Raw genomic sequence first — 24,396 nt, forward strand, 5'->3', positions numbered from 1 at the left:
GGTGAGGGGTTGGAGGCTGGGTGGAAAAGGTGAAAGCAAAGTACAAATTGGCATTTACAGAACAGTCATGGGGATGTAAAGCACAGCACAGGGAACAGTCAATAATGTTGAAATAACTATGTGTGGTGCCAGAAGGGTACCTGAAATATCAGGGGGATCAATTTGTAAAGTATATAATTGTCTAATCACTGTGTTGTACACCTGAAACTAAAACAAAACAATACTGAATGTAAACTGTAATTGAAAAATAAAACTTAAAAAAAAAAGTACTTAGAAAATGCATACCTAAGTACTTAGAGATGAACAAATGTGATGTCAGAAATTTATTTGCAGACAGTTCAACAAAAACACACTGATAAAGCAAATTTGGCAAAATTATTTATCTAACAATTAGTACACACTAGTATTTACTAGTAAAAACTAATTTGGGATTTGATTAAGGTGCCAGACATTTTAATGCATTTCATAATCATCACTAATTCACAAGCTGTAGGCATTATCTTGTTGATAGGCAGCAATGAAAGAGTACCTGTATGTTATATCCTACTCTTATTCACTTTAATCAATATTCAAAGACTAGTGAAAATACAACACATACTCACACTGTGTTTTTTATCTATTCTTTGATTAGTCTTCCTTAGTTCACCAGATGGGGTCAGAGATGGTTTAAAATAAGAAGTTCGATTTGCTGCTATGGATACTGGCTTTGGAGTCATGAGTCTCTGAACAGGGGGATACTGACAGACCACCTTATAGGTAAAAGGAAATAAAAATCAAACTTTAATTTTCATATATTATCAGCAATGCATAACTAAAGATTACTTGTCAATAGCGAATGTGACCTATAGATTATGAGTACTTCCCAGAGAAATACCCACTAATTGCAAACAAATACTAAGAGAAAAACAATGACAGAACCAAGAGTGTGTGTATATATACAAACAGAACCACAAACAATGTGGTTTCATAGACTATTTTATCCCAGATTTAATCACTTTTCACACACATGTACACACATACAGAATTAAAACTATATTCAAAACTGTTCTTCAAAGCTAAACTTTTAACAGGATGAATTTCAAATATATAAACAAACTGATTTTGCCATATTTTCCCCCAAATTATCTAAATTTTCTTCAGCTACAGATTTTTTTTTTTTTTTTTTTGACAGAAAAGAGAGTCTGAGAGAGGGACAGATAGGGGAAGACAGACAGGAAGGGAGAGAGATGAGAAGCATCAATTCTTCGTTGCAGCACCTTACTTGTTCAACGATTGCTTTCTCATATATGCCTTGACCAGGGGGCTACAGCACAGTGAGTAACCCCTTGCTCAAGACAGAGACCTTGGGCTCAAACCAGCGACCATGGACCTTTGGGCTCAAGCCAGTGACCATTGCAGCTACAGATTTTTTTTTCAGGTTTTTTTTTTTAATTTTTATTTTATTTATTCATTTTAGAGAGGAGAGAGAGAGAGAGAGAGAGAGACAGGGGGGAGGAGCTGGAAGCATCAACTCCCATATGTGCCTTGACCAGGCAAGCCCAGGGTTTCGAACCGGCGACCTCAGCATTTCCAGGTTGACGCTTTATCCACTGCGCCACCACAGGTCAGGCTACAGATATTTTTAAATAAAAATATTTTAATTGCTGCCTGACCAGGAGGTGCCACAGTGGATAGAATGTCAGCCTGGGAGGCTGAACCCAGGTTTGAAACCCCAAGGGCTCACAGCTTGAGTGAGGGGTTACTGGCTTGAGCAAGGGTTCTATGGCTCAGCTGGAGTTCCCCAGTCAAGGCACATATTAGAAAGCAATCAATGAACGACTAAGGTGCCACAACTATGGGTTGACACTTTTCATCTCTCTCCCTTCTTGTCTGTTCCTCTCTTTCTCTCTAAAAAACACAAAAAAAATTTGATAAAATGTGAGCCAATCTCTCTCCAATTTAATTTTCCTCTACTGTTATTTTTCAACCAAATGAAAATTCTTACAATTTACATCAAATTAGTAAAGCACAGTTAAGAATTCCAACTCCTGTCTGACCAAGCGGTGGTGCAGTGGATAAAGCGTCAGACTGGGACACGGAGGACCCAGGTTCGAAACCTCAAGGTCACCTGCTTGAGCGTAGGCTCATCCAGCTTGAGCGGAGGCTCACCAGCTTGAGCAAGGGGTCACTGGCTTGAGCATGAAATCACAGACATGACCCCATGGTCGTTGGCTTGAGCAAGGGGTCACTCACTCTGCTATAGCCCCCAGGTCAAGACACATATGAGAAAACAATCACTGAACTAAGGAGTTGCAACAAAGAACTGATGTTTCCCATCACTCCCCCTTTTTGTCTGTCTGTCCCTATCTGACTCTCTCTGTCTCGGCCACACAAAAAAAATAAACTGGCTTTATTATTTAAGTGTACAAGTGTTTTGCCAACAATTTTTGCTATACTGAAACACATTAAAACTCCTATTGGGCTTGACCAGGTGGTGCTGCAGTGGATAGAACATCGGACTGGGACACGGAGGACCCACGTTCAAAACCCTGAGGTCGCCAGCTTGAGTGTGGGCTCAGCTGGTTTGAGCAAGGTTCACCAGCTTGAGCCCAAGGTCACTGGCTTGAGCAAGGGGTCACTTAGTCTGCTGTAGCCCCCTGGTTCAGGAACATATGAGAAAGCAATCAATGAACAACTAAGGTGCTGCAAAAAAGAATTGATGCTCTCATCTCTCTCCCTTCTGCTCTCTGTTCCTGTCTGTCCCTCCTCTCCTGTCTCTGTCACACAAAAAAAATTTAATAAAAAAAATTCAGTTGGTTTAAGATTACTTAAAGCTCAGAGCTTCCACTCTGTCCCAAGATTACAGTACTATGATTACAGTCCTTTGACTCAGCAGTAGCTGTGAAGAGCACTGATTTCCTAGGCAAAGCCTCTATATGGCTACCACCAGCTCTTCCCTAAATCCTCATTACAAGTGTGATCCTACACCTCAATGAGACAGTCTATTTTGTAGACTGTTCCAATTACATCCATGAAACATGAACTATAGTACTGTTATCTGGCCTTTATAATTCTTAACAGCCATTAATAAAATTTTATTAGTATTATACAAAACCATTAATTAAAATGTTTTGATTGAGAACTTCTGTTATGGAACAACTTTTAAAACTTACTTCTTTTTATGCAACCTGACATAATATAGGAATCTGAGAAAAGCAGCTAATGATAGTCCCATCACAGCAGCTAATAATGCATCCCCTATGGCAGGGGTCCCCAAACTACGGCCCGCGGGCCGCATGAGGCCCCCTGAGGCCATTTATCCGGCCCCCACCGCACTTCCGGAAGGGGCACCTCTTTCACTGGTGGTCAGTGAGAGGAGCATAGTTCCCATTGAAATACTGGTCAGTTTGTTGATTTAAATTTACTTGTTCTTTATTTTAAATATTGTATTTGTTCCCGTTTTGTTTTTTTACTTTAAAATAAGATATGTGCAGTGTGCATAGGGATTTGTTCATAGTTTTTTTTATAGTCCGGCCCTCCAACGGTCTGAAGGACAGTGAACTGGCCCCCTGTGTAAAAAGTTTGGGGACCCCTGCCCTATGGCCTGATAACAAATGTCTAGATAATTCTAAAAATTGAAAAGCAACAATATCTCAAGGGAATAACTCAATTTTAGCTTTCTTCTCTGAATTAAAATTTCAGTAAAAAATAATTTTATTTCACCAATATACAATTATAGTCCCCAAATTAATTCAGAGAATTATGATAATTTTCATCAATTAATTCTCAGAAAACTTGATGATGTAATAAATGCTTCCACAGGTAAGGATCTAGGAATCTGCTTCCCTTAAAAGATACATAACTAGCCACAAAAATAACTAACAAAAACATACCTTTTTAATCCTATCATGCATTTTATCTTTTCCAAATTAATCTCCAAAGCTAAGTTAAACAAAATAGAATACACTAAAAAAGGCTAATAAATAATTTATAGTATATTATTTTAATAGGTCTAATATCTTGGAACACTATTTTTAGCTGACTGATGAAAAATATGCCAATTTAAAATATTGTATTTGAATTTAAAATTCTATTACACAACAGATTTCAAATAATGTTTGTTAATGAGAAAAGTTTGCAAAGGCAACTATATTCAGTGGGCACTTACTTCAGTTCATTGAATTTATAATTACTAAATACTTCAAGCTCTGTTCACTCTTCTTTGATTTTTCAAAAGGTAAAAGTTACAAAGACTGCTAAGACAGCCCTGGCCGTTTGGCTCAGTGGTAGAGCGTCGGCCTGGCGTGCGGAAGTCCTGGGTTCGATTCCCGGCCAGGGCACACAGGAGAAGCACCCAGCTGCTACTCCACCCCTCCCCCTCTCCTTCCTCTCTGTCTCTCTCGTCCCCTCCCGAAGCTGAGGCTCCGTTGGAGCAAAGGATGGCCCAGGCGCTGGGGATGGCTCCATGGCCTCTGCCCCAGGCGCTAGAGTGGCTCTGGTCATGGCAGAGCATTGCCCTCTGGTGGGCGTGCCGGGTGGATCCCGGTCGGGCGCATGCGGGAGTCTGTCTGACTGCCTTCCTGTTTCCAGCTTCAGAAAAACACACACGCCCTGGCCGGTTGGCTCAGTGGTAGAGCGTCGGCCTAGCGTGCGGAGGACCTGGGTTCGATTCCCGGCCAGGGCACACAGGAGAAGTGCCCATTTGCTTCTCCACCCCTCCGCCGCGCTTTCCTCTCTGTCTCTCTCTTCCCCTCCCGCAGCCAAGGCTCCATTGGAGCAAAGATGGCCCGGGCGCTGGGGATGGCTCTGTGGCCCTGCCTCAGGTGCTAGAGTGGCTCTGGTCGCAACATGGTGACGCCCAGGATGGGCAGAGCATCGCCCCCTGGTGGGCAGAGCGTTGCCCCTGGTGGGCGTGCCGGGTGGATCCCGGTCGGGCACATGTGGGAGTCTGTCTGACTGTCTCTCCCTGTTTCCAGCTTCAGAAAAATGAAAAAAGAAAAACACACACACACACACAAAAAAGACTGCTAAGACACTAAAATAGAAATAACAAATAACCAAAAACTAATGACTGAGCATTTACTACAAACAGCACTGTGTGAAAGCCCTCACAAAAGGTAACAATGTGCAATTTTAAAACTCTTATTTTCCAAGCATGTTCTTTATGACCAGCTGTATTTCCTCATGTATAAGATGCTCCCATATATAAGATGCACCTTAATTTTGGGGCCCAAAATTTGAAAAAAAAATGTATTAGTTATTGAAATCAAGTTTTTCTCATCATAAAAGTCATACAACTCATCACTGTCAAAACTCCCATCCATTAGCTTGTCCTCATCTGTGTCTGATGACAAATCACTGTCGTTCAACAATGAGCTTAAGAACAAGCATGAAAAAGCGGGAAATGCAAGTAAAAAAATCTTAAGTACTGTATAAGATGCATCCAGTTTTTAGACCCCAAGTTTTTCGGAAAAGGGTGCATCTCATACATGGGTAAATACGGTAAATTCAATTTGTATATTGCTAACTTAAAAATAAAATAAAATTGCTGATACTTTCTTTACATAAATGCTGAAGAAGCCTTACCTTTTCCCTTTTGGTCCGAAAATCTGTGGTAGTATCTATCCCACTCCTATCAAGAGGCTGAAAAAATAAAATACTATTAAAATAGATGGCAAACTTTGAAATATACAACTTTCATCATCAACATATAAAAATATCTCTTTTTAAGAGATTAAAAAAGTCAACTTACAGAATTCAGTGGAGAAGAAACAACAGATGGAATTCTTTTTGCATCCTGTTAATGTTGAAATAACAAAATTAAGATTTTTCACTAAACTGAAACTTTGTTACACTTCTGCTTTTGTGAATTTAAAATTTTACCGCTAGAGGGCTTGACATCTTCTCTAAAGACTGCAATATTCGCCGAGCTGTTGAACTCGTCACACCATAGTATTCTGCATTCAGTTGCTTAGCTTTCATCTGTCTTCTAACTGGTGCCTATAAAGTAAAAATTACATTATTTGTTGGAACTGTAAACTCTTAAAACACATACTTCAGAAAACAAAAATATTTACAAAAAAGAATGTCTAAAACAAAACAGGATTAATCTAACAACATATCTCTGGATAGTATCAATTGCATATTCAACATTTTTTCTTAATGCCTTTATTGGAAAATCAAATTCTCTGCCCGAGAAATTATTTTCAATGGGGAAAAATGGTACAATAGCGTGCACCATTCTAAAGCTCTCCCAGCTATATTAAATGAGAAAAATGAGATAACTGATAAGACATTCTAGCATTACTTTGATCTTTTTATCCCTAATATTTAAATTAAAGAACACTAAATTAATGACAACTGTGCTTAAATATTAGTTATTCGGGATATTAAGTAATATTTAATTACAGTAAATTTCAAGATAATTAAACAAAAGACGGTAGACTCTATTACAATGAAAATTTAAAGGCCTTGGCCGGTTGGCTAAGTGACTCAAGTGTCGGCCCAGTATACTGATGTCTTGGGTTTGATCCCCAGTCAGGGCCCACAGAAGAAGCGACCTTCTCTCTCCCCCTGGCTCCTCCGTTTTCTCTCTCTCTCTCTCCCCCTCACAACCAGTGGCTCAACTGGTTTGAGTGTTGGCCGTGGGTGCTGAGGATGCTTCGTTGGTCCAAGCAATGACCTCAGGTGCTGAGGATAGCTCGGCTGATTAGAGTATTAGCCCCAGATGGGGGCTGCCAGGTGGATCCAGTTGGGGCGCATGCGGGAGTCTGTCTCATCACTATCTCCCCTCCTCTCACTTTAAGATAAAAAGAAATTAAAAAAAATTTTTTTTGTATTTTTCTGAAGCTGGAAACAGAGAGGCAGTCAGACAGAATCCCGCATGCGCCTGACTGGGATCCACCCAGCACGCCCACCAGGGGGCGATGCTCTACCCATCTAGGGCGTCGCTCTGTTGCAACCAGGGCCATTCTAGAGCCTGAGGCAGAGGCCACAGAGCCATCCTCAGTGCCCATGCCAACTTTGCTCCAATGGAGCCTTGGCTGCAGGAGGGGAAGAGAGAGACAGAGAGGAAGGAGAGGGGGAGGGGTGGAGAAGCAGATGGGTGCTTCTCCTGTGTGCCCTGGCTGAGAATCGAACCCGGGACTCCTGCACACCAGGCCGACGCTCTACCACTGAGCCAACCGGCCAGGGCCGAAATTTTAAATTTTAAACTGACTTGTTTATCAAATTTTAACATAAGAAAAACTTTAAATACACAGGCTATTTCTTAATAAATCATTTTTTAACTTTCTTAAAATTGAAGTTAAAAAAAAAGCTTATAAGGAGACAAGTAACAGTTAACACAAAAGAAATGTTTAAAATTCCAATAGAAACATCCTTTTCTCAAGAATGCATTACAACAGCCTGACCAGGTGGTGGTGCAGTGGATAGAGCGTCGGACTGGGATGCTGAGGACCCAGGTTCGAGACTCCGAGGTCACCAGCTTGAGCGCGGGCTCATCTAGTTTGAGCAAAAAGCTCACCAGCTTGGACCCAAGGTCACTGGCTCGAGCAAGGGGTTCCTTGGTCTGCTGAGGACCCGTGGTCAAGGCACATATGAGAAAGCAATCAATGAACAACTAAGGTGTCTCAATGCACAACGAAAAACTGATGATTAATGCTTCTCATCTCTCTATTCCTGTGTCTGGCCCTATCTATGTCTCTGTTAAAAAAAAAAAATGCATTACAACATTCCAATAACCAAGGGATACACTAATCAAAGTAGTCTGGTGGCCCTGGCCAGATGGCTCAGTGGTAGAGCGTCGACCTGGTGTGCAGGAGTCCCGGGTTTGATTCCCGGCCAGGGCACACAGGAGAAGCGCCCATCTGCTTCACCAACCCTCCCCCTCTCCTTCTTCTCCATCTCTCTCTTCCCCTCCCGCAGCCAAGGCTCCAATGGAGCAAAGTTGGCCCGGGTGCTGAGGATGGCTCTATGGCCTCTGCCTCAGGCACTAGAATGGCTCTGGTGGGCATGCTGGGTATATCCCGGTGGGGCGCACGCGGGAGTCTGTCTGACTGCCTCCCCGTTTCCAACTTCAGAAAAATACAAAAAAAAAAATAGTAGTCTGGCAATTCTTAATATAAAAAAGATATATTACTGCAATCAAAATATAACCCAGTTTCTACAAACAGCACAAATACCTGAAAAACTGAGTCATAACAACTATTTTAAATAACGTTTCTCTGATGCCAAACATTAATTGTCTTTTGTGGGGTTTTTTTTTTGTTTTTCTTTACAGAGACAGAGCGAGAGAGAGGGATAGACAGGGACAGACAGAAACGGAGCGAGATGAGAAGCATCAATCATCGGTTTTTTGTTGCAACACCTTAGTTGTTCATTGATTGCTTTCTCATATGTGCCTTGACCGTGGGGCTACAGCAGACCTAGTAACTGCTTGCTCGAGTCAGCGACCTTGGGTCCAAGCTAGTGAGCTTTGCTCAAACCAGATGAGCCCGCACTCAAGCTGGCAACCAGGGTCTTGAACCTGGGTCCTCTGCATCCCAGTCCGACACTCTATACACTGCGCCACCGCCTGTTCAGGCCATTAATTGTCTTTTCAGAGTAGCTACAATATTCTACATTAGTGTGTTTTGGGGTTTTTTTGTAATAGAGACAGAGTGGGACAGATATGGGACAGACAGGAAGGGAGAGAGATGAGAAGCATCATTTCTTTGTTGCGGCACCTTAGTTTCTCATTTGATTGCTTTCTCCTATGTGCCTTGTTAGGAGGCTACAGCAGAACGAGTGACACCTTACTCAAGCCAGCGACCTTGGGCTCAAGCTGGTGAGCTTTTTGCTCAAACCAGATGAGCCCGTGCTCATGCCGGCAACCTCGGGGTTTCGAACCTGGATCCTCCACGTCCCAGTCTGACACTCTATCTACCACGCCACCACCTGGTCAGGCCTACATTAGTTTTATTAACAACTTGGTGTCCATTAGGTTTGCTGTTTAGGCCAGAGGTTTTGGCAAACATGAGGCAATATAAAAATCCTCTAGGAAATTATGATAGTATCTCCTGGTACTGGAGTCTCAGGGCTTTAGTACAGTAATCAATAAAATGAATTAGAGAATCTTTAATATATCTTCCAACTCTAACAATGTAGAAAAGGAATAGCAAATAGACTCATCCCAAAAGTCAATAATAAATATTTGGAATCCTGTGTTGAGATCATTCAAAGGTATGTCAGGGCTCAGCATTAAGTATAGGATTCACCTGACCTGTGGTGGCACAGTGGATAAAGCGTCAACCTGGAACACTGAGGTCGCCGAAGGGTTACACTAATTCAAAACCCTGCACTTGTCTGGTCAAGGCACATATGGGAGTTGATGCTTCCTGCTCCTCCTCCCTTTTTCTCTCTCTCTCTCTGTCTCCTCTCTAAAAAATAAATAATAAAAATTAAAAAAAAAAAAAAGGTATAAGATTCAATATAAGAAATAAAGGAGGGGCCCTGGCAGGTTGGCTCAGTGGTAGAGCGTCGGTCTGGCGTGCAGGAGTCCTGGGTTAGATTCCCAGCCAGGGCACACAGGAGAGTGCCCATCGGCTTCTCCACCCCTCCTCCTTTCCTTCCTCTCTGTCTCTCTCTTCCCCTCCTGCAGCTAAGGCTCCACTGGAGCAAAGTTGGCCCAGGCGCTGAGGATGGCTCTATGGTCTCTGCCTCAGGCACTAGAATGGCTCTGGTTGCAACAGAGCAATGACCCAGATGGGCAGAGCATCGCCCCCTGGTGGGCTGCCGGGTGGATCCCCGTCGGGCGCATGCGGGAGTCTGTCTGACTGCCTCCCGTTTCCAACTTCAGAAAAATACAAAATAAATAAATAAATAAATAAAAGAAATAAAGGAGGAAGTAGCAGGAATATACTCTGATTTGGACTATTTTACAAATTATGGGCTTGCATCCTATATCTTCTGCTACCATGCTGAGCTATTTTAACTATAACAATTGTTTTTTGAAACAAATATAATCCAGTTTAAGCTTTTGAGAAAACTCCCTAACTCCAAGATCCAGTTAGCACTTTCTTAAATAACAAATATTGCCCTGCATGAAAACACTCAAAAAGAAGACTCATAATTACTATTTATGAAAACACCCTCCAATTAGGAAAACAAGAAACTATTCTAAAAACAAGACAAAATTTTCAAATATAATTGTTTCTGTGCAATATCTACATCTGTCATAGATTACCTACATGCTTAAAAGTATTACTCTCCATTTTTAAAATGTCCAAATCTGTAACAGAAGTACCATAACAACATATACATGAAAAAGAATTAAGAGCCTCAAGAAACTTCAAGGACAAAACACAGAATAATGCAATTTACCTTAAAATGATAAAAGTTTAAAAGTCAATCATTTCCGACTGTTCTCTGCTAATATATACAAGTAAATACAACTGATTCTGTATATCGACCTTGTAGTCTACAACTTTGCTAAACTCACTTGTAAGTTCTGATAACATCTTATTGTAGTTTCTTGAGATTTTTCTATGTAGATAAGCTCATTGTTTAGAAATAAGAATACTTTTATTTCTTCTTTTTCAAAACTTTTGCCTTATATTTCATTTTTGTGTTGGCTAGGACCTGCAGTAGTAGTTGTTTTTGTTTTTTTTTACAGAGACAGAGAGAGAGATAGACAGGGACAGACAGACAGGAACGGAGAGATGAGAAGCATCAATCATTAGTTTTTCGATGCACATTGTGACACCTTAGTTGTTCATTGATTGCTTTCTCATATGTGCCTTAACCACAGGCCTTCAGCAGAACAAGTAACCCCTTGCTCAAGCCAGCAACCTTGGGTCCAAGCTGGTGAGCTTTTGCTCAAACCAGTTGAGCCTGTGCTTAAGCTGGTAACCTCGGGGTCTCGAACCTGGGTCCTTGGCATCCCAGTCTGATGCTCTATCCACTGCACCACTGCCTGGTCAGGCTACACAAGTTATTAAGTTGAGAAGGTTCCTATCTAGTCTTAGGTCTGCTAAAAAATTTTATTATGGAAGAATGTTGGGTTTTGTTAAATGTGATTTACGGATCTGTAGAGATGCTTACACAACTTTTATTGTTTATTTTCATGGTAGACAATAATTTTCAAATGTTGAACCAACTACATTCCCAGGATATATTCCACTTGATCCTGATGTAACAGTCTTTTTACATATGCTCAGTTCAATTTGCAAATATTTATTGAGAATATTTGTCTGTAATTCATGAGAAATACTGGTCCATAGCTTTCTTATGTCTTCAGTTTCAGTAATCAGGGTAATGTTGGCTTCATAAATATGTGGACAAGTATATGGAAAAGTTTTTGGAAAACTAGTACTATTTCTTTCCTAAATGTTTAGTGAAATTCACCAGAGAATTTATCTGGGCCTGAAGTTTTCTTTGCTGGGAAGTATTTTAACTATGAATTCAATTTATTGAATAGACTACTTAGGCAACTTATTCTTGACTAACACCAAATAACATGAAATATCTAGTTATAAATCTAACAAAGTATGTGCAAGGTCTGTATGATGAATACTACAAAATAATGAGTACATTTTCTGCAACATGTATTCACAGATGGGAAAACTCAATTTCATTAAGATGTATATTCCCAAATTGACCTTTAGATTCAATATACAGTAATCCCAAACAAAATCTCTGTAAACTTTGTAGAAACTGATGTGGTGATTCTAAAATTAGGCAAATGCAATGAAACTAGGAAAGTCAAAACAAACTTGGAAAAAAAGCTAGAGGACTCATATTACCTGATTTCAAGACTTACCATAAAGCTCTAGTAATCAAGACAGTTTAGTGTTGGCAAAAGGATCAATACATAGATCAATGGAAAACAAAAGTCCAGAAACAGAGCCACAATATGGTCAACTGGTTTGACAAAGATGCAAAGGCAATTCAATGAAGAAAGTAAAGTCTTTTCATTTTTTCCCCCACTGATTTGAGAGAAAGGAGAGAGGTAAAGGGAGGGGAGAGGGGAGAAAGAGAGAGAGAGAAGCATCAACTCGCTGTTCCACTTAGTTGTACACCCATTGATTGCTTCTCATACGTGCCCAGACTGGGGCTCAAATCGGCGACCTTCAAGTTGAGTCAGCACCCTCACGATCAAGCCAGCGACCCCAGGATCTAACCAGCAACATCTGAGCTCTGGAACAATGCTCTAGCCATTGTACCACCAGCTGGGGCAAAAGTATAGTCTATTCAACAAATGGTATGTACTAAAGAAACTGCATTCACATGTTTAAAAAAATGAATCTTGATCCCTATCTCCAGTCATATACAAAAATTAACTCAAATGAAACACAGGACTAAATTAAAACTTAAAACTATAAAGCTTCTACAAAAAAAATGAGAGAAAATTTCCATGACCTTGGGGTCAAATAAGAATATCTTTGATACTGCACCAAAAACATGAACCATAAAAGCAAACAAAACATATATAATAGACTGTCATCGAAAGAAAGTCTCTTCAAAAGATTAAGACAAGCCAGAGAAAGGGATATTTGCAAAACATATTATTTAATAAAGAACTTATACCTGAATAACAAACTCTTAAAACTTATTAATAAGAAAACAACCTATCAAAAAGCGGTAACAGATATGAACAGACATTTCACCAAAGAAGATAAAGTGAGAGCAAATAAGCACATGAAAAGATTCTCAGTGTCATCAGAAAAAATGCAAATTAAAACCAAAGCAAGTTGGAGCTAACGCTACATGCCTATTAAAATGGCTTAAAAAACAAACAAACACTGATGACCAACAAGAGCTAGCCGGCACACTCACAGTACTGGTGAGAATGCTAAGTGAGACCAGTCACTCTGAAATACAGTTTAGCAGTTTAATGTATACAAAATGCCCCACCTTGCAGCTTTATTCATAATTGCCCAAAAATCAGAAATCCGAGTCTCCTTTCACTAGTGAACAGATAAACTGTGTTATAACTCAGCAATAAAAAGGAATTATTGATATATGCAAAAAGAGATTGATCTCAGGCATTATGCTAAGTAAAATAAGCCAGATGCAAAAGACTACGTACTACACTGTATATAATCAAATTCATATGACATTCTGGATAAATAAAATAAAACATATCAGTGGTTGCCAGAGGGTGGAAGTAGCAAGAGTAGTTGACTATAGGGATTCACAAGGTAAATTTTTGGGGTGATGAAAATGTCTGTTCAATATTTTGATTACAGAAATGGTAACACAACTGTTTATGTTTTGTTAAAATTCAAATACTCACATTAAGGTAAATTATACTACATGTAATTTATACCTCAATCTTTTTAAAAATGGATTACATTTCCTGCGCGCACACACACATGCACACACACGCATGCACACACACAAGTCTAATGTATAAAATGTTTTCTCAGGACTAAAATACCGTTCATCTAGTCCATAAATGAAAAGAATGTTTGTTACATACACCTATCATTTTACCGAACAATAACTGAACCAGACTTCTGTTTGAGTGCCAAGTTACTTATTATTCAAACCAACCTGATACGGAAAGTGTTGTAGTTTAGTCTGTCTTACAGCAGCTGCTGCCCCACCATACGTTGTTTTTCCAGGATAAAAAGGAGAATCTCCAAGCTGACTTGTTTTAAGGATTGAGGAACTCCCAAGTGACTGCAAAGAAATACAACAATAAATTTTAAGAAATATACACTCAAAATTAATGTAATTAAATCAACTCCAATTAGTACTCACAGGGGAAAGTGTTCCAAAGGCAGACAAGTTGAATGCTGGTTTCTTTGAGCTGGTGGCAGTGTGCTGTGAGAGTGAATGAGAACGTTCAGCCTCTGGGGACCAAAGAGGGGGCAAGGAAGTATTCTTTGAAACAGTTATATCTGAAACAAAAATATGCAATGCATAATAATAGCATTAATTATAAGACCCCAGATTTTTAAAAATAAAAACTGAGAATTAAAACTAGGTCGGAAAAAAAATTATCCCATGAAATTTAATTTTACTACAAAAATTATTTACTACCAAATGCCAAGCATACCTTTATCAGAAGCTCTTGAAGAAAATCCACTGGTAGTTGAGATGTTATCATCATCATGCTGAGAGGTAGAATCTTTAATTTCCTTAACAAGGGAAAACCCAGAACTGCCAATTGGGAACGCGGAGGATGTGGAGGGCTGACAATGTAACGCGGGAGATTCCAACATGGAGAAATTCAGATGGCTCCGATGGAGAGAAGGCCTTGTTAATACATCTGGATAATTTGAAGCAGTACTAGTTGTTGAGGGTTCTTAAAAGAAAAGTATTAATATTATGACTACATAACTTAGGAAACGCAAAACAATGCAACGCTGTTTTTACTTTGAAGACATACTATATATAATAAAGCATCAACTTAAGTCACTGAAATTAATTTATCTAACAGTGTCAAAATACATTTCACTGTTCACATACAAACTTCCAAAAGTGCATGGTTCTTGTTTTTCCTTGAATTGGTATCAGTATAAAAACCACTCACAAGATAAAAGCAAAGCTATATAAGAAACTCACAAAACAAAAATGATAAAAAGGATTAAATTTATCCCTCTACAAACAACCACTATTAAACCTGTATATCTTCCCAGATAATTTATAGTCCCCTCTTTATCCATGGAGCAAATGTTCCAAGACCTCCTGTGGATGCCTGAAACTACAGATAGTATCAAACCCTATAAAAGAGAACAAATATAACAACATACTGAATATAAGTTATGTGAATGCAGTCACTCATTTCAGGGACCCCTGGCTGAAGTCTTTGTATAGGCTCAGCGCTTTCTGGCACACATGCTGCCATCACTTGGAACGTGTTTTCTGTTCATGTCTTCCTCCACAAAATTAATGCCTTTCCCATCTTAACTAAGCACTTACGTACTGTGGCTGTACCTTTAGTAGCCATAAAAGTTACACAAAAGGTGCGACAACAAAACTAGCACAAATATTTTTTTCCTTCTTCACAATTTCACAGATAGAAGACTCATTCTTCTTACCATATAGATCTTAGCAACCTCAGCATGTGATTTCTTCTTTTCCTTTTAAGCTGAGAATTCTCTCCTTTTCACTGAAAGAAAGCACTTCACAGCCTCTCTTTGACATATCACTATACTTGTGCTTTGGGGCCTCCAGTAAAGTAAGGGTTACTTGAACACAATACTGAAGTACTGTTAATCTGATAACCAGTGACACTGGACAAAGGGATGATTCATGTCCCAAGGAGGACAGAGCAGGACGGCACAAAATTTCATCATGCTACCTAGAACAGCTCGAAATTTAAAACTTAGGGATTGTTTATTTCTGGAATTTTCCAATTATGGTCATATTTTCGACGGCAAATGACTACGGGTAACTGAAACCACAGAAAGTAAAACAACAGATAAAGGAAGGGGGGACTACTGTATGTGCATACACAACTATGTTTTCCCTTATCAAATAATCATGCTTATGCATCAGGTTCCATGACCTTTTTCATTTACCAGTATAATTTTATATCTACATACAAAACATTCCCTTTAAAGATCACATTGTATTTTATCAGACTGATTTAATTATTTGTGATTGTTCTTCCAATATTCCATCAAACATGTATGAACTTACATCTGCATACTTTTAAGAGTATTCTTTTAGATAAATTTATGATTCTTTAAGTATGTAAGAAAGACATGGAGAGAGAATATTAAATATTTCTAAACCACCCACAAAATAATCTGATTCTGTAAATCTAAAGTTGGGCCCATAAAACAGCCCCAGTAGTTGGAGGTATGCTGGGAATCAATAAGACACAGACCGGTGTGTGAAATGCTCTATCATACTAGATTAGAGGGCATGTTCATTTTTGCTTATAATACTGTGATCCAAAGACTCCAAGTTATACTCTGCCACAAATAGCAAATAACAATGTATATTTTCCATGTCATATGACATCATGACTTGATTTGTATTTAAATAAGAGGAATATTAAGTATCCTTCCCTATATTCATTGGCAATTTATACCTTTTTCTATTAATTGCTTAATATTTTTTTCTTCTTCTTTTCCAAGTGAGAGGACAGGAGAGAGAGAGAGACAGACAGACAGACTCCCGCCTGCGACCCGACCAGGATCCACCCTGCAACCCCCATCTGGGGCTGATGCTCTGCCAATCTGGGGCCATGCTCGCAACTGATATATTTTAAGCACCTGAGGCAGAGGCTCCACTGAGCCATCCTCAGCAACCAGGGCTGATACAATCAAACCAATTGAGCCACAGCTGTGAGAGAGAGAGAGAGAGAGAGAAAGAAAGAGGAGGAGAAGGGGTGAAGAAGCAGATGGTCGCTTCTCCTGTGTGCCCTGGCCAAAAATCGAATCCAGGACATCCACACAACACGCCAATGCTCTACAACTGAGCCAACCAGCCAGAACCTATTAATTGCTTATTGATATAGCTTACTAATAAGATTAATAAGATCTAATTTGTTTTTGATCAGTAAGATCAGTTTAATATATGAAATACTATTATAAATAATTTTTCACTATTAATTGAGCCAATTCATTTTCCAGTTTTTTAAAATTATTTTTATATTACAGTTGACTTACAATATATTAGTTTCAGTATATACCCCAGTGATTACACATTATATAACATGCTAAGTAATCATCCTGATAAATCGCATACCTGTCTGACATCATACATAGTTATTAGAAAATTACTGACTACATTTCCTATGCTGTAGTTACACCCCCATGACTCTTCTATAACTAATTTGTACATTTTAATCCCTTCATTTTTTTTACAAATCCTCCCAACCCCCCTCCTATCTGGCAATCATCAAAATGTTCTCCTGTGTCCACAAGTCTGTTTCTGTTCTGCATCTTCAATTATTTTGTTTTTTAGTTTCAACTGTTGACGTATTTATTGCCATTTTATCAATCATATTTTTTTATTTGTTTTTCTTCTTCAAGAACACCCTTTAACATTTCATGTAATACTGATTTGGCGGTGATAAACTTCTTTAGCTTTTTCTTGTCTGGGAAGCTCTTTTTATGTCCTTCGATTCTAAATGATAGCTTTGCTGAGTAATCTTGGTTGTAAGTCCCTGCTTTTTATCACTTTGAATATTTCTTGCCATTCCCTTCTGGCTTACAAAGTTTCTGTGGAAAATCAACTGACAGTCTTATGGAAGCTCCCCTCTAGGTAACTGATTGCTTTTCTCTTGCTGCTTATAAGATTCTCTCTTTATGCCTGACCAGGCAGTGGAACAGGGGATAGAGCACTGGCGTGGGACACTGAGGACCCAGGTTCGAAACCCTGGGGTCGTCAGCTTGAGCGCAGGCTCACCAGCTTGAGTGCGGGGTCACTGGCTTAAGTGTGGGATCATAGACATGACCCCATGGCTGCTGGCTTGAGCCTAAAGGTCGCTGGCTTGAGCCCAAAGTCACTGATTTCATCAAGGGATCACTGGCTCGGCTAGAGCCCCGCAGTCCAAAACACACATGAGAAAGCAATCAATAAGGCGCTGCAACTATGAGTTGATGCTTCTCATCTCTCTCCCTTCCTGCTTGCCTGTCTGTGTCTCTCTCTCTCTCTCTCTCTCTCTCACACACACACACACACACACACACACATGCTTAAAAAAAATAAGATTCTTTCTTTGTCTTTAACCTTTGCTTTTTAATTATGATGTGTCTTGGTGTGGGCCTCTTAGGGTTCATCTTGTTTGGGACTCTGTGCTTCCTGGACTTGTATATCTATTTCCTTCACCAGGTTAGAAAAGTTTTGTCATTATTTTTTCAAATAAGTTTTCAATTTCTTCCTGTCTTTCTCCTTCCAGCACACCCATGATGCAAATGTTGGTAAGCCTGAAGTTTTCCTGAGGCTCCTTACACTATAGTCAATTGGGGGGGGGGGGGGGGGTCTTTTATATTTGCTGCTCTGATTGGGTGTTTGCTTCCTTATATTCCAAGTTGGTGATGTGAATCTCAGCTTCATCTATTCTATTGTTGATTCCCTGTATATTATTCATTTCAATTAGTGCATCCTGCATTTCTGATTCATCCTCTTTTATGGTTTCCATGTCCTTTTTAATGCTGTTGAAGTTCTAAGTTCATTGAGCCTCCTTAAAACCAGTGTTTTTAACTCTGTATCTGATAGAGTGCTTGTCTCTATTTAGTTTAGTTCTTTTTCTTGAATTTTGCTGTTCTTTCATTTAGGACGTTTCTTTGTCTTCTTATTTTGGCAGACTCCCTGTGTTTGTTTCTATGTATTGGGAAGAGCTGCTATGTCTCCTGGACTTGGTAGAGTGGCCTTATGCAGAAGGTGTTCTATAGGGTCCAGTGGCACAGACTCCTTGATCCACAAACTGGGCATTCCAGATGCTCCCCCACTGTGTGGGCTTGTGTACACCCTCCTGTTGGTAGTTGAGCCTTGATTGCTGTTGCATGTCAATAGAAGGGATTTACCCACCCACCCCCGGCCAATAGGCCACAAGGACTGGCTGTGACCACTGCTCACCATGGAGAAATCAGCTGTGCAGGGGCCCACCCCACAGCTCTGGTGCCGGCTGAGTCTTGCCCCTTGAGTGTGTCGCCTCTGGGGGAGGCTGGTTGGTACTTCAAGGTGGTCTGGGGATTTCCACTGGGTGCTCTGGCTCTGGGGCCTCTCAGGAGGTGCAGGCCAAGGTGAGCCACCACCTATGCTCTGCCTGGGGCCATCTGGCATGAACTATAAAGCAATTTACAGATGGCTGCTACCTGTGATGGGCTTGGAAGTGCCAAGGAGAGGCCAAGCTGCTTTATAACATACTTAATGGCTGTGAAAAGTTACTCCAGGCTACTCCTCATTCCCCTTATTCTTTTGCAGAATTTCTCTATTCAATTTCAGGTGTATTTTGAAAAACTCTGAAATCCTCTGTCAAGTTTCCAAAACAGTCTTCCAGTTAGGCTGAAATAATAGGGCTCCCAGAGTAGCCCTCCTTATTGCAAATAACTATGAAATTGGACAAAGTATATGAAACAACAGCTTTCAGACGATACAAAATAGGACATGTGCATATATGCATGCACATATGTGCGTGCGCACACACACACACATATCTCAAAAGTGAACCCTACCACTACCTCACTCTCTGCCTGGGAACATTTTCAGACCTGGTGCAGAAAGCTGTTGTCCAAGCAAAACTCATCAGGCAGAAATGAGAATTAAGGGCAACTGACAGCAGAAAATTGTGCAGGCCTCCACAAGCCTACATGGGAGTATCCAGAGAGCGGCTAGGCCAAACATGCACAGAGCGAGACCACCTAAGACTTATCAAATACAGGCTGCTATCAAGTTGAGAAAACAGATACTAGAAAATGAACAGTACTGGGGAAAAAGCAATGCTGAGAACACTGAAGTCCCAGGGTTGCCACAATTTAGAGATCCCACACCTCCTGAAATTCCTGGCATACAGCTAAGGATCAGAAAAGCCTCCCCTTGGGACTAAAGATAAGGTCCTAGAATAAGATTTACTGTACCTTCATCCTAAAAAGCCAAAGAAAGACAGTTTGGAACCTAAGTCCCAACACTTTAAGGGACTTAGAAACACCTTAAATTTGCAACAGCTATACATTACCTAAGCATAAATTCAGTCTCAAGTTCAAAATGATCATTCAATAACAACTGTCTGCTAAAACAAGAACCAATAATACTCTTCAGAGGAAGATAAGAGAATCCTGAATCTCTGCATATATTATTCAAAATTACAATATTCAGTAAAAATAAATCATTTGATATACATAAAAAAGAAAATTGTGATCCACAGTGGGAAGAAAAAGTAGTCAACAGAAATTGAACCCAAGATAGCCAAGGTGCTGTACTTAAAAAGGCTTTAAAATTGGTATTTAAAAATACCCAAAGTTTCTAACAGACCTGTTAAAATTATCTAACTACGATCACACTCACTGGGAAGAGTTAATCAAGAGATTCAAGAAATCATGCATCATTAGGGAATTGTTAATACTACACGTTAACAGATTAAATGGAACACAGAGCCCAAAAATAAACCCTCACATACATGGACCAATGATCTTCAACACAGGAATTAAGACCACTACTCATTTGGGAAAGGATAGTCTCTTCAACATGTAGTACTGAGAAAACTGAATATACTTATGCAAAGGAATGAAACTGGACCCTTATCTTACACAATATATAAAAATTAACTCAAAATGGATTAAAGACCTAAACATAACAGCCAAAACTTTTATAAAACTCCTAGAAAAAAACATAAGGGAAGAGCTTCATGAATTGGTCTTAACAATGATTTCTTGGACATGACAGACAACCAAAGAAAAATAGACATATGGGACATCAAACTCAAAAACTTTTCTGCACTAAAAGTCACAATGAACAGAGTAAAAATGCAATCCACAGAGTGGTAGAAAATATTTGAAAATCAAATATCTGAGAAGGTGTTAACATACAAAATACATAAAGACTACAAAACAAAAATGTCAAATCATCTGATTAAAAACTGGGCAAAGAAACAGACATTTCTCCAAAGCTTATACACAAATAACCAACAAGCATATGAAAAGATACTCAACATCACTAATCATCATCAAAAAGAGATACCACTTTATATCCATTAAGACAGCTACCACCAGAAAAGCAGAAAATAAATTTTGGCAAGGATGTGGAGAACTGCTGGCAGGAAAAGTGAAATGGTAGACTCTGTATAAAACAATATGGCAATTCTCAAAATTTTAAAACAGAATTACCATATAACCCAGCAATACCACTCACTCCTGGGGATATACCCAAAAAAACTTACAGCAGGATCTCAAAGAGATTTATTCAACCATGTTCCTAACAGCATTATTTACAATAGCTAAAAGGCAGAAACAACCTAAGTGTCATGACAGACAAATAAATGTGGTATAGACATACAGTGAAATATTAATCAATCAACCTTTAAAAGGAAATAAATTCTGGTACGTGCTACAACATGGATGAATCTAAAGACATTAAGCTAAGTGAAATAAGCCAGTCATAAAAGGACAAATTCTGTATGACTTCTCATCGACCCATTACACCTAGTAGGCAGTCTGCCCACTCACTCAGTGGCTCACTATCATTAATGTCTTCAAATTGACTATAGTAAGGGCTGAACAATTCTGTGAATATACAAAACCCACTGAACTGTACACTTTAAATGGGTCAGTGCTACGATCTGTAAAGGGTATCTCAATAAAGCTGTAAAAAATACCTAAAGTGAAACAACAGAGTATTATCTTCAAACATGCCATATTCATGAGTTATTTTAAAGCTATTTTAATACAGTGTGTCCGTAAAGTCATGGTGCACTTTTGACCGGTCACAGGAAAGCAACAAAAGACAATAGAGATGTGAAATCTGCACCAAATAAAAGGAAAACTCTCTCAGTTTCATACCTATTCAGTGCAGTTCGATGTGGGCTCACGCACAGATTTTTTAGGCTCCTTAGGTAGCTATCCCGTATAGCCTCTACAGACTCATCACTGACTGATGGCCTACCAGAACGGGGTTTCTCCACCAAACTGCTGGTTTCCTTCAACTGCTTATCCCACCGAGTAATGTTATTCCTATGTGGTGGCGCTTCGTTATAAACGCGCCAATATTCACGTTGCACTTTGGTCAAGGATTCGAATTTAGCGAGCCACAGAACACACTGAACTTTCCTCTGTACCGTCCACATCTTGACTGGCCTGGCCGTGGGCTGCTCCGCTGTATACACGGTGTTATGTCATCATCTGTGCATATGCACATGCTGCCACATCATCCTACAGAAACTGGGAGGGTTTTCTTTTTATTTGGTGCAGATTTCACATTTCTATCATCTTTTGTTGCTTTCCTGTGACCGGTCAAAAGTGCACCATGACTTTACGGACACACTGTATTTGTAAACCCACTATCATGCTGTAAGTGGATCCAAAAATGTTCAAGCCTTTAAATGCAGTCACTTAATTATAAGATTAATGAAATGACCCAGCTGAACCTGCTGCAGAAAGGACAAGAGCAACTGCAGTTATATCATACCCAAATTCACATGTGGTGGAAGACTTCAGCAGTTTCATTGTAACAATATTTATTCAGTTCTCCCTTACTGCCAGGACCTATTCTAAGGTCTTTACATTCATTTTCAAAAGACTTTATGCCTGGCCTGTGGTGGTACAGTGGATAGAGCATTTATCTGGAATGCTGAGGTCGCCAGTTAGAAAACCTGGGCTTGCCCAGTCAAGGCACATACAACAAGCAAGCAATGAACAACTGAAGTGAACCAACTATAAATTGATAGTTCTCACTCCCCATTCTCTCTCCTGTCTCTGTAAAATCAATAAATAAAATCTTTTTTTTTTTTTTTGACAGAGACAGAGAGAGAGTCAGAGAGAGGGACAGATACGGACAGACAGACAGGAAGGGCGAGAGATGAGAAGCATCAATTCTTCGTTGCCTCATCTTAGTTGTTCACTGATTGCTTTCTCATATGAGCCTTGACTGGAGGGCTACAGCAGAGCAACTGACACCTTGCTCAAGAGCCAGAGACCTTGGACTTCAAGCCAGTGACCTTTGGGCTCAAGCCAGCAACCATAAGGTCATATGCCACGCTCAAGCCAGATGAGCCCACACTCAAGCCAGCAATCTCAGGGTTTCGAACCTGGGTCCTCCGTGTCCCAGTCCGATGCTTTATCCTCTCTACCACCACCTACTCAGGCAATAAATAAAATCTTTAAAATAATAATAATATAGGCCCTGGCCGGTTGGCTCAGCGGTAGAGCGTCGGCCTAGCGTGTGGAGGACCCGGGTTCGATTCCCGGCCAGGGCACACAGGAGAAGCGCCCATTTGCTTCTCCACCCCTCCGCCGTGCTTTCCTCTCTGTCTCTCTCTTCCCCTCCCGCAGCCAAGGCTCCATTGGAGCAAAGATGGCCCGGGCGCTGGGGATGGCTCTGTGGCCTCTGCCTCAGGCGCTAGAGTGGCTCTGGTCGCAACATGGCGATGCCCAGGATGGGCAGAGCATCGCCCCCTGGTGAGCAGAGCGTCGCCCCATGGTGGGCGTGCCGGGTGGATCCCGGTCGGGCGCATGCGGGAATCTGTCTGACTGTCTCTCCCTGTTTCCAGCTTCAGAAAAAATGAAAAAAATAAAAAAATAAAAAAATAATAATAATAATAATAATATATGAGGATACAGGAGAAAATACATTATCATCCCCAAAGCCACATGTCTAACAATTGATGGCATAAAAAGTCAAACCCAAGTCTACCATCAGGGCTTGAACCCTTAGTCTCCCTTAAACAAAAATCCAATAGGAGGGAGTCCTATCTGAACCTAATTGTGCTCACTTCCACAGCACATGCACTAATTTGAACCTGATTATCACCTTCCTCTGACATTGTTTAGATACTATCTAATTAGACTTACCACAGCCAAATAATACAAAAATATTTAAATTAAGGGATGAAAACTTATCATTCATAACAAAATATTCACATTTTATTTACCTTCTGTATTACTGACTGTTGGCTCAGGAGTGATTCTCCCATCGTGGATATTAGCGCTCTCCTCATCAGCATATATCAAATGGGCATCTTCTCTGTTTTCTGGCCACTGTGGTACCTCTCTTTTGTCTGCTGAGCAGCTGCATACATCTTCATTCTTGTTGAAGTATCTCTGTAGCCATCCTGGCACAATGCTCTTAACAGATTCTGTGACCCTGCTAAGAATGCCCTGTTGGGGGAAAAAACACATTAGGCAGTTTTAGAAATTTATCCAAAAACCACACCAAGAAAAGAACAACTGTTTACAACAAAGTTTCCTAAAATTCACTTACCTGAGCTAATGCTGACATAATGGTATTTTACAAATTCATAGTTTTTTTCCTTCTATATGCATATATCCATGAGTCAATAATTACCTCAACTGGCCATATTATTCTAATCTTTAATAAAACTCCAATAAGTCATCAAACAGGCAATATAAAACTTAAATTTAGTAATAAGATATGCACTAAAATGCTATAATCCAAGAGAAGGCATCTGTTTTGATCTCATCATATTAAAAGAAGCAACATAAACAATACCTTCAACAGCTTCCTAAAGCAATTATTTTATTGCACATTCTTTAAAAATTTTTTCTTGCCTGACCAGGTGGTGGCGCAGTGGATAGAGCATCGGACTGGGATGTGGAAGGACCCAGGTTCGAGACCCCGAGGTCGCCAGCTTAAGCATGGGCTCATCTGGCTTGAGCAAAAAGCTCACCAGCTTGGACCCAAGGTCGCTGACTCCAGCAAGGGGTTACTCGGTCTGCTGAAGGCCCGCGGTCAAGGCACATATGAGAAAGCAATCAATGAACAACTAAGAAGTCGCAATGCGCAACAAAAAACTAATGA

The 24,396-nt window shown here is 40.0% G+C and overlaps 1 protein-coding gene across 5 annotated transcripts in view; it reads right to left on the bottom strand.

Annotated features, from left to right (window-relative positions):
- NUP153 (nucleoporin 153) overlaps nt 1–24,396 on the bottom strand; it is a 77,197-nt gene that overhangs the window by 40,348 nt on the left and 12,453 nt on the right. For 3 of the 5 annotated variants that reach the window (XM_066377124.1, XM_066377123.1, XM_066377122.1), the window contains exons 2-9: nt 23,510–23,735; nt 14,024–14,272; nt 13,726–13,865; nt 13,516–13,644; nt 5,863–5,979; nt 5,732–5,776; nt 5,566–5,622; nt 603–749 (exon numbers count right to left, since the gene is read on the bottom strand). In XM_066377124.1, coding sequence (XP_066233221.1) covers nt 603–749; nt 5,566–5,622; nt 5,732–5,776; nt 5,863–5,979; nt 13,516–13,644; nt 13,726–13,865; nt 14,024–14,272; nt 23,510–23,735 — 1,110 coding nt within the window. The remainder of the gene's footprint in view (nt 1–602; nt 750–5,565; nt 5,623–5,731; nt 5,777–5,862; nt 5,980–13,515; nt 13,645–13,725; nt 13,866–14,023; nt 14,273–23,509; nt 23,736–24,396) is intronic. The other 2 variants (XM_066377125.1, XM_066377126.1) reach the window with 2 other exon arrangements.

Source organism: Saccopteryx leptura, chromosome 3, assembly GCF_036850995.1.
Source record: "Saccopteryx leptura isolate mSacLep1 chromosome 3, mSacLep1_pri_phased_curated, whole genome shotgun sequence".
NCBI classification, from domain to species: Eukaryota; Metazoa; Chordata; class Mammalia; order Chiroptera; family Emballonuridae; genus Saccopteryx; species Saccopteryx leptura.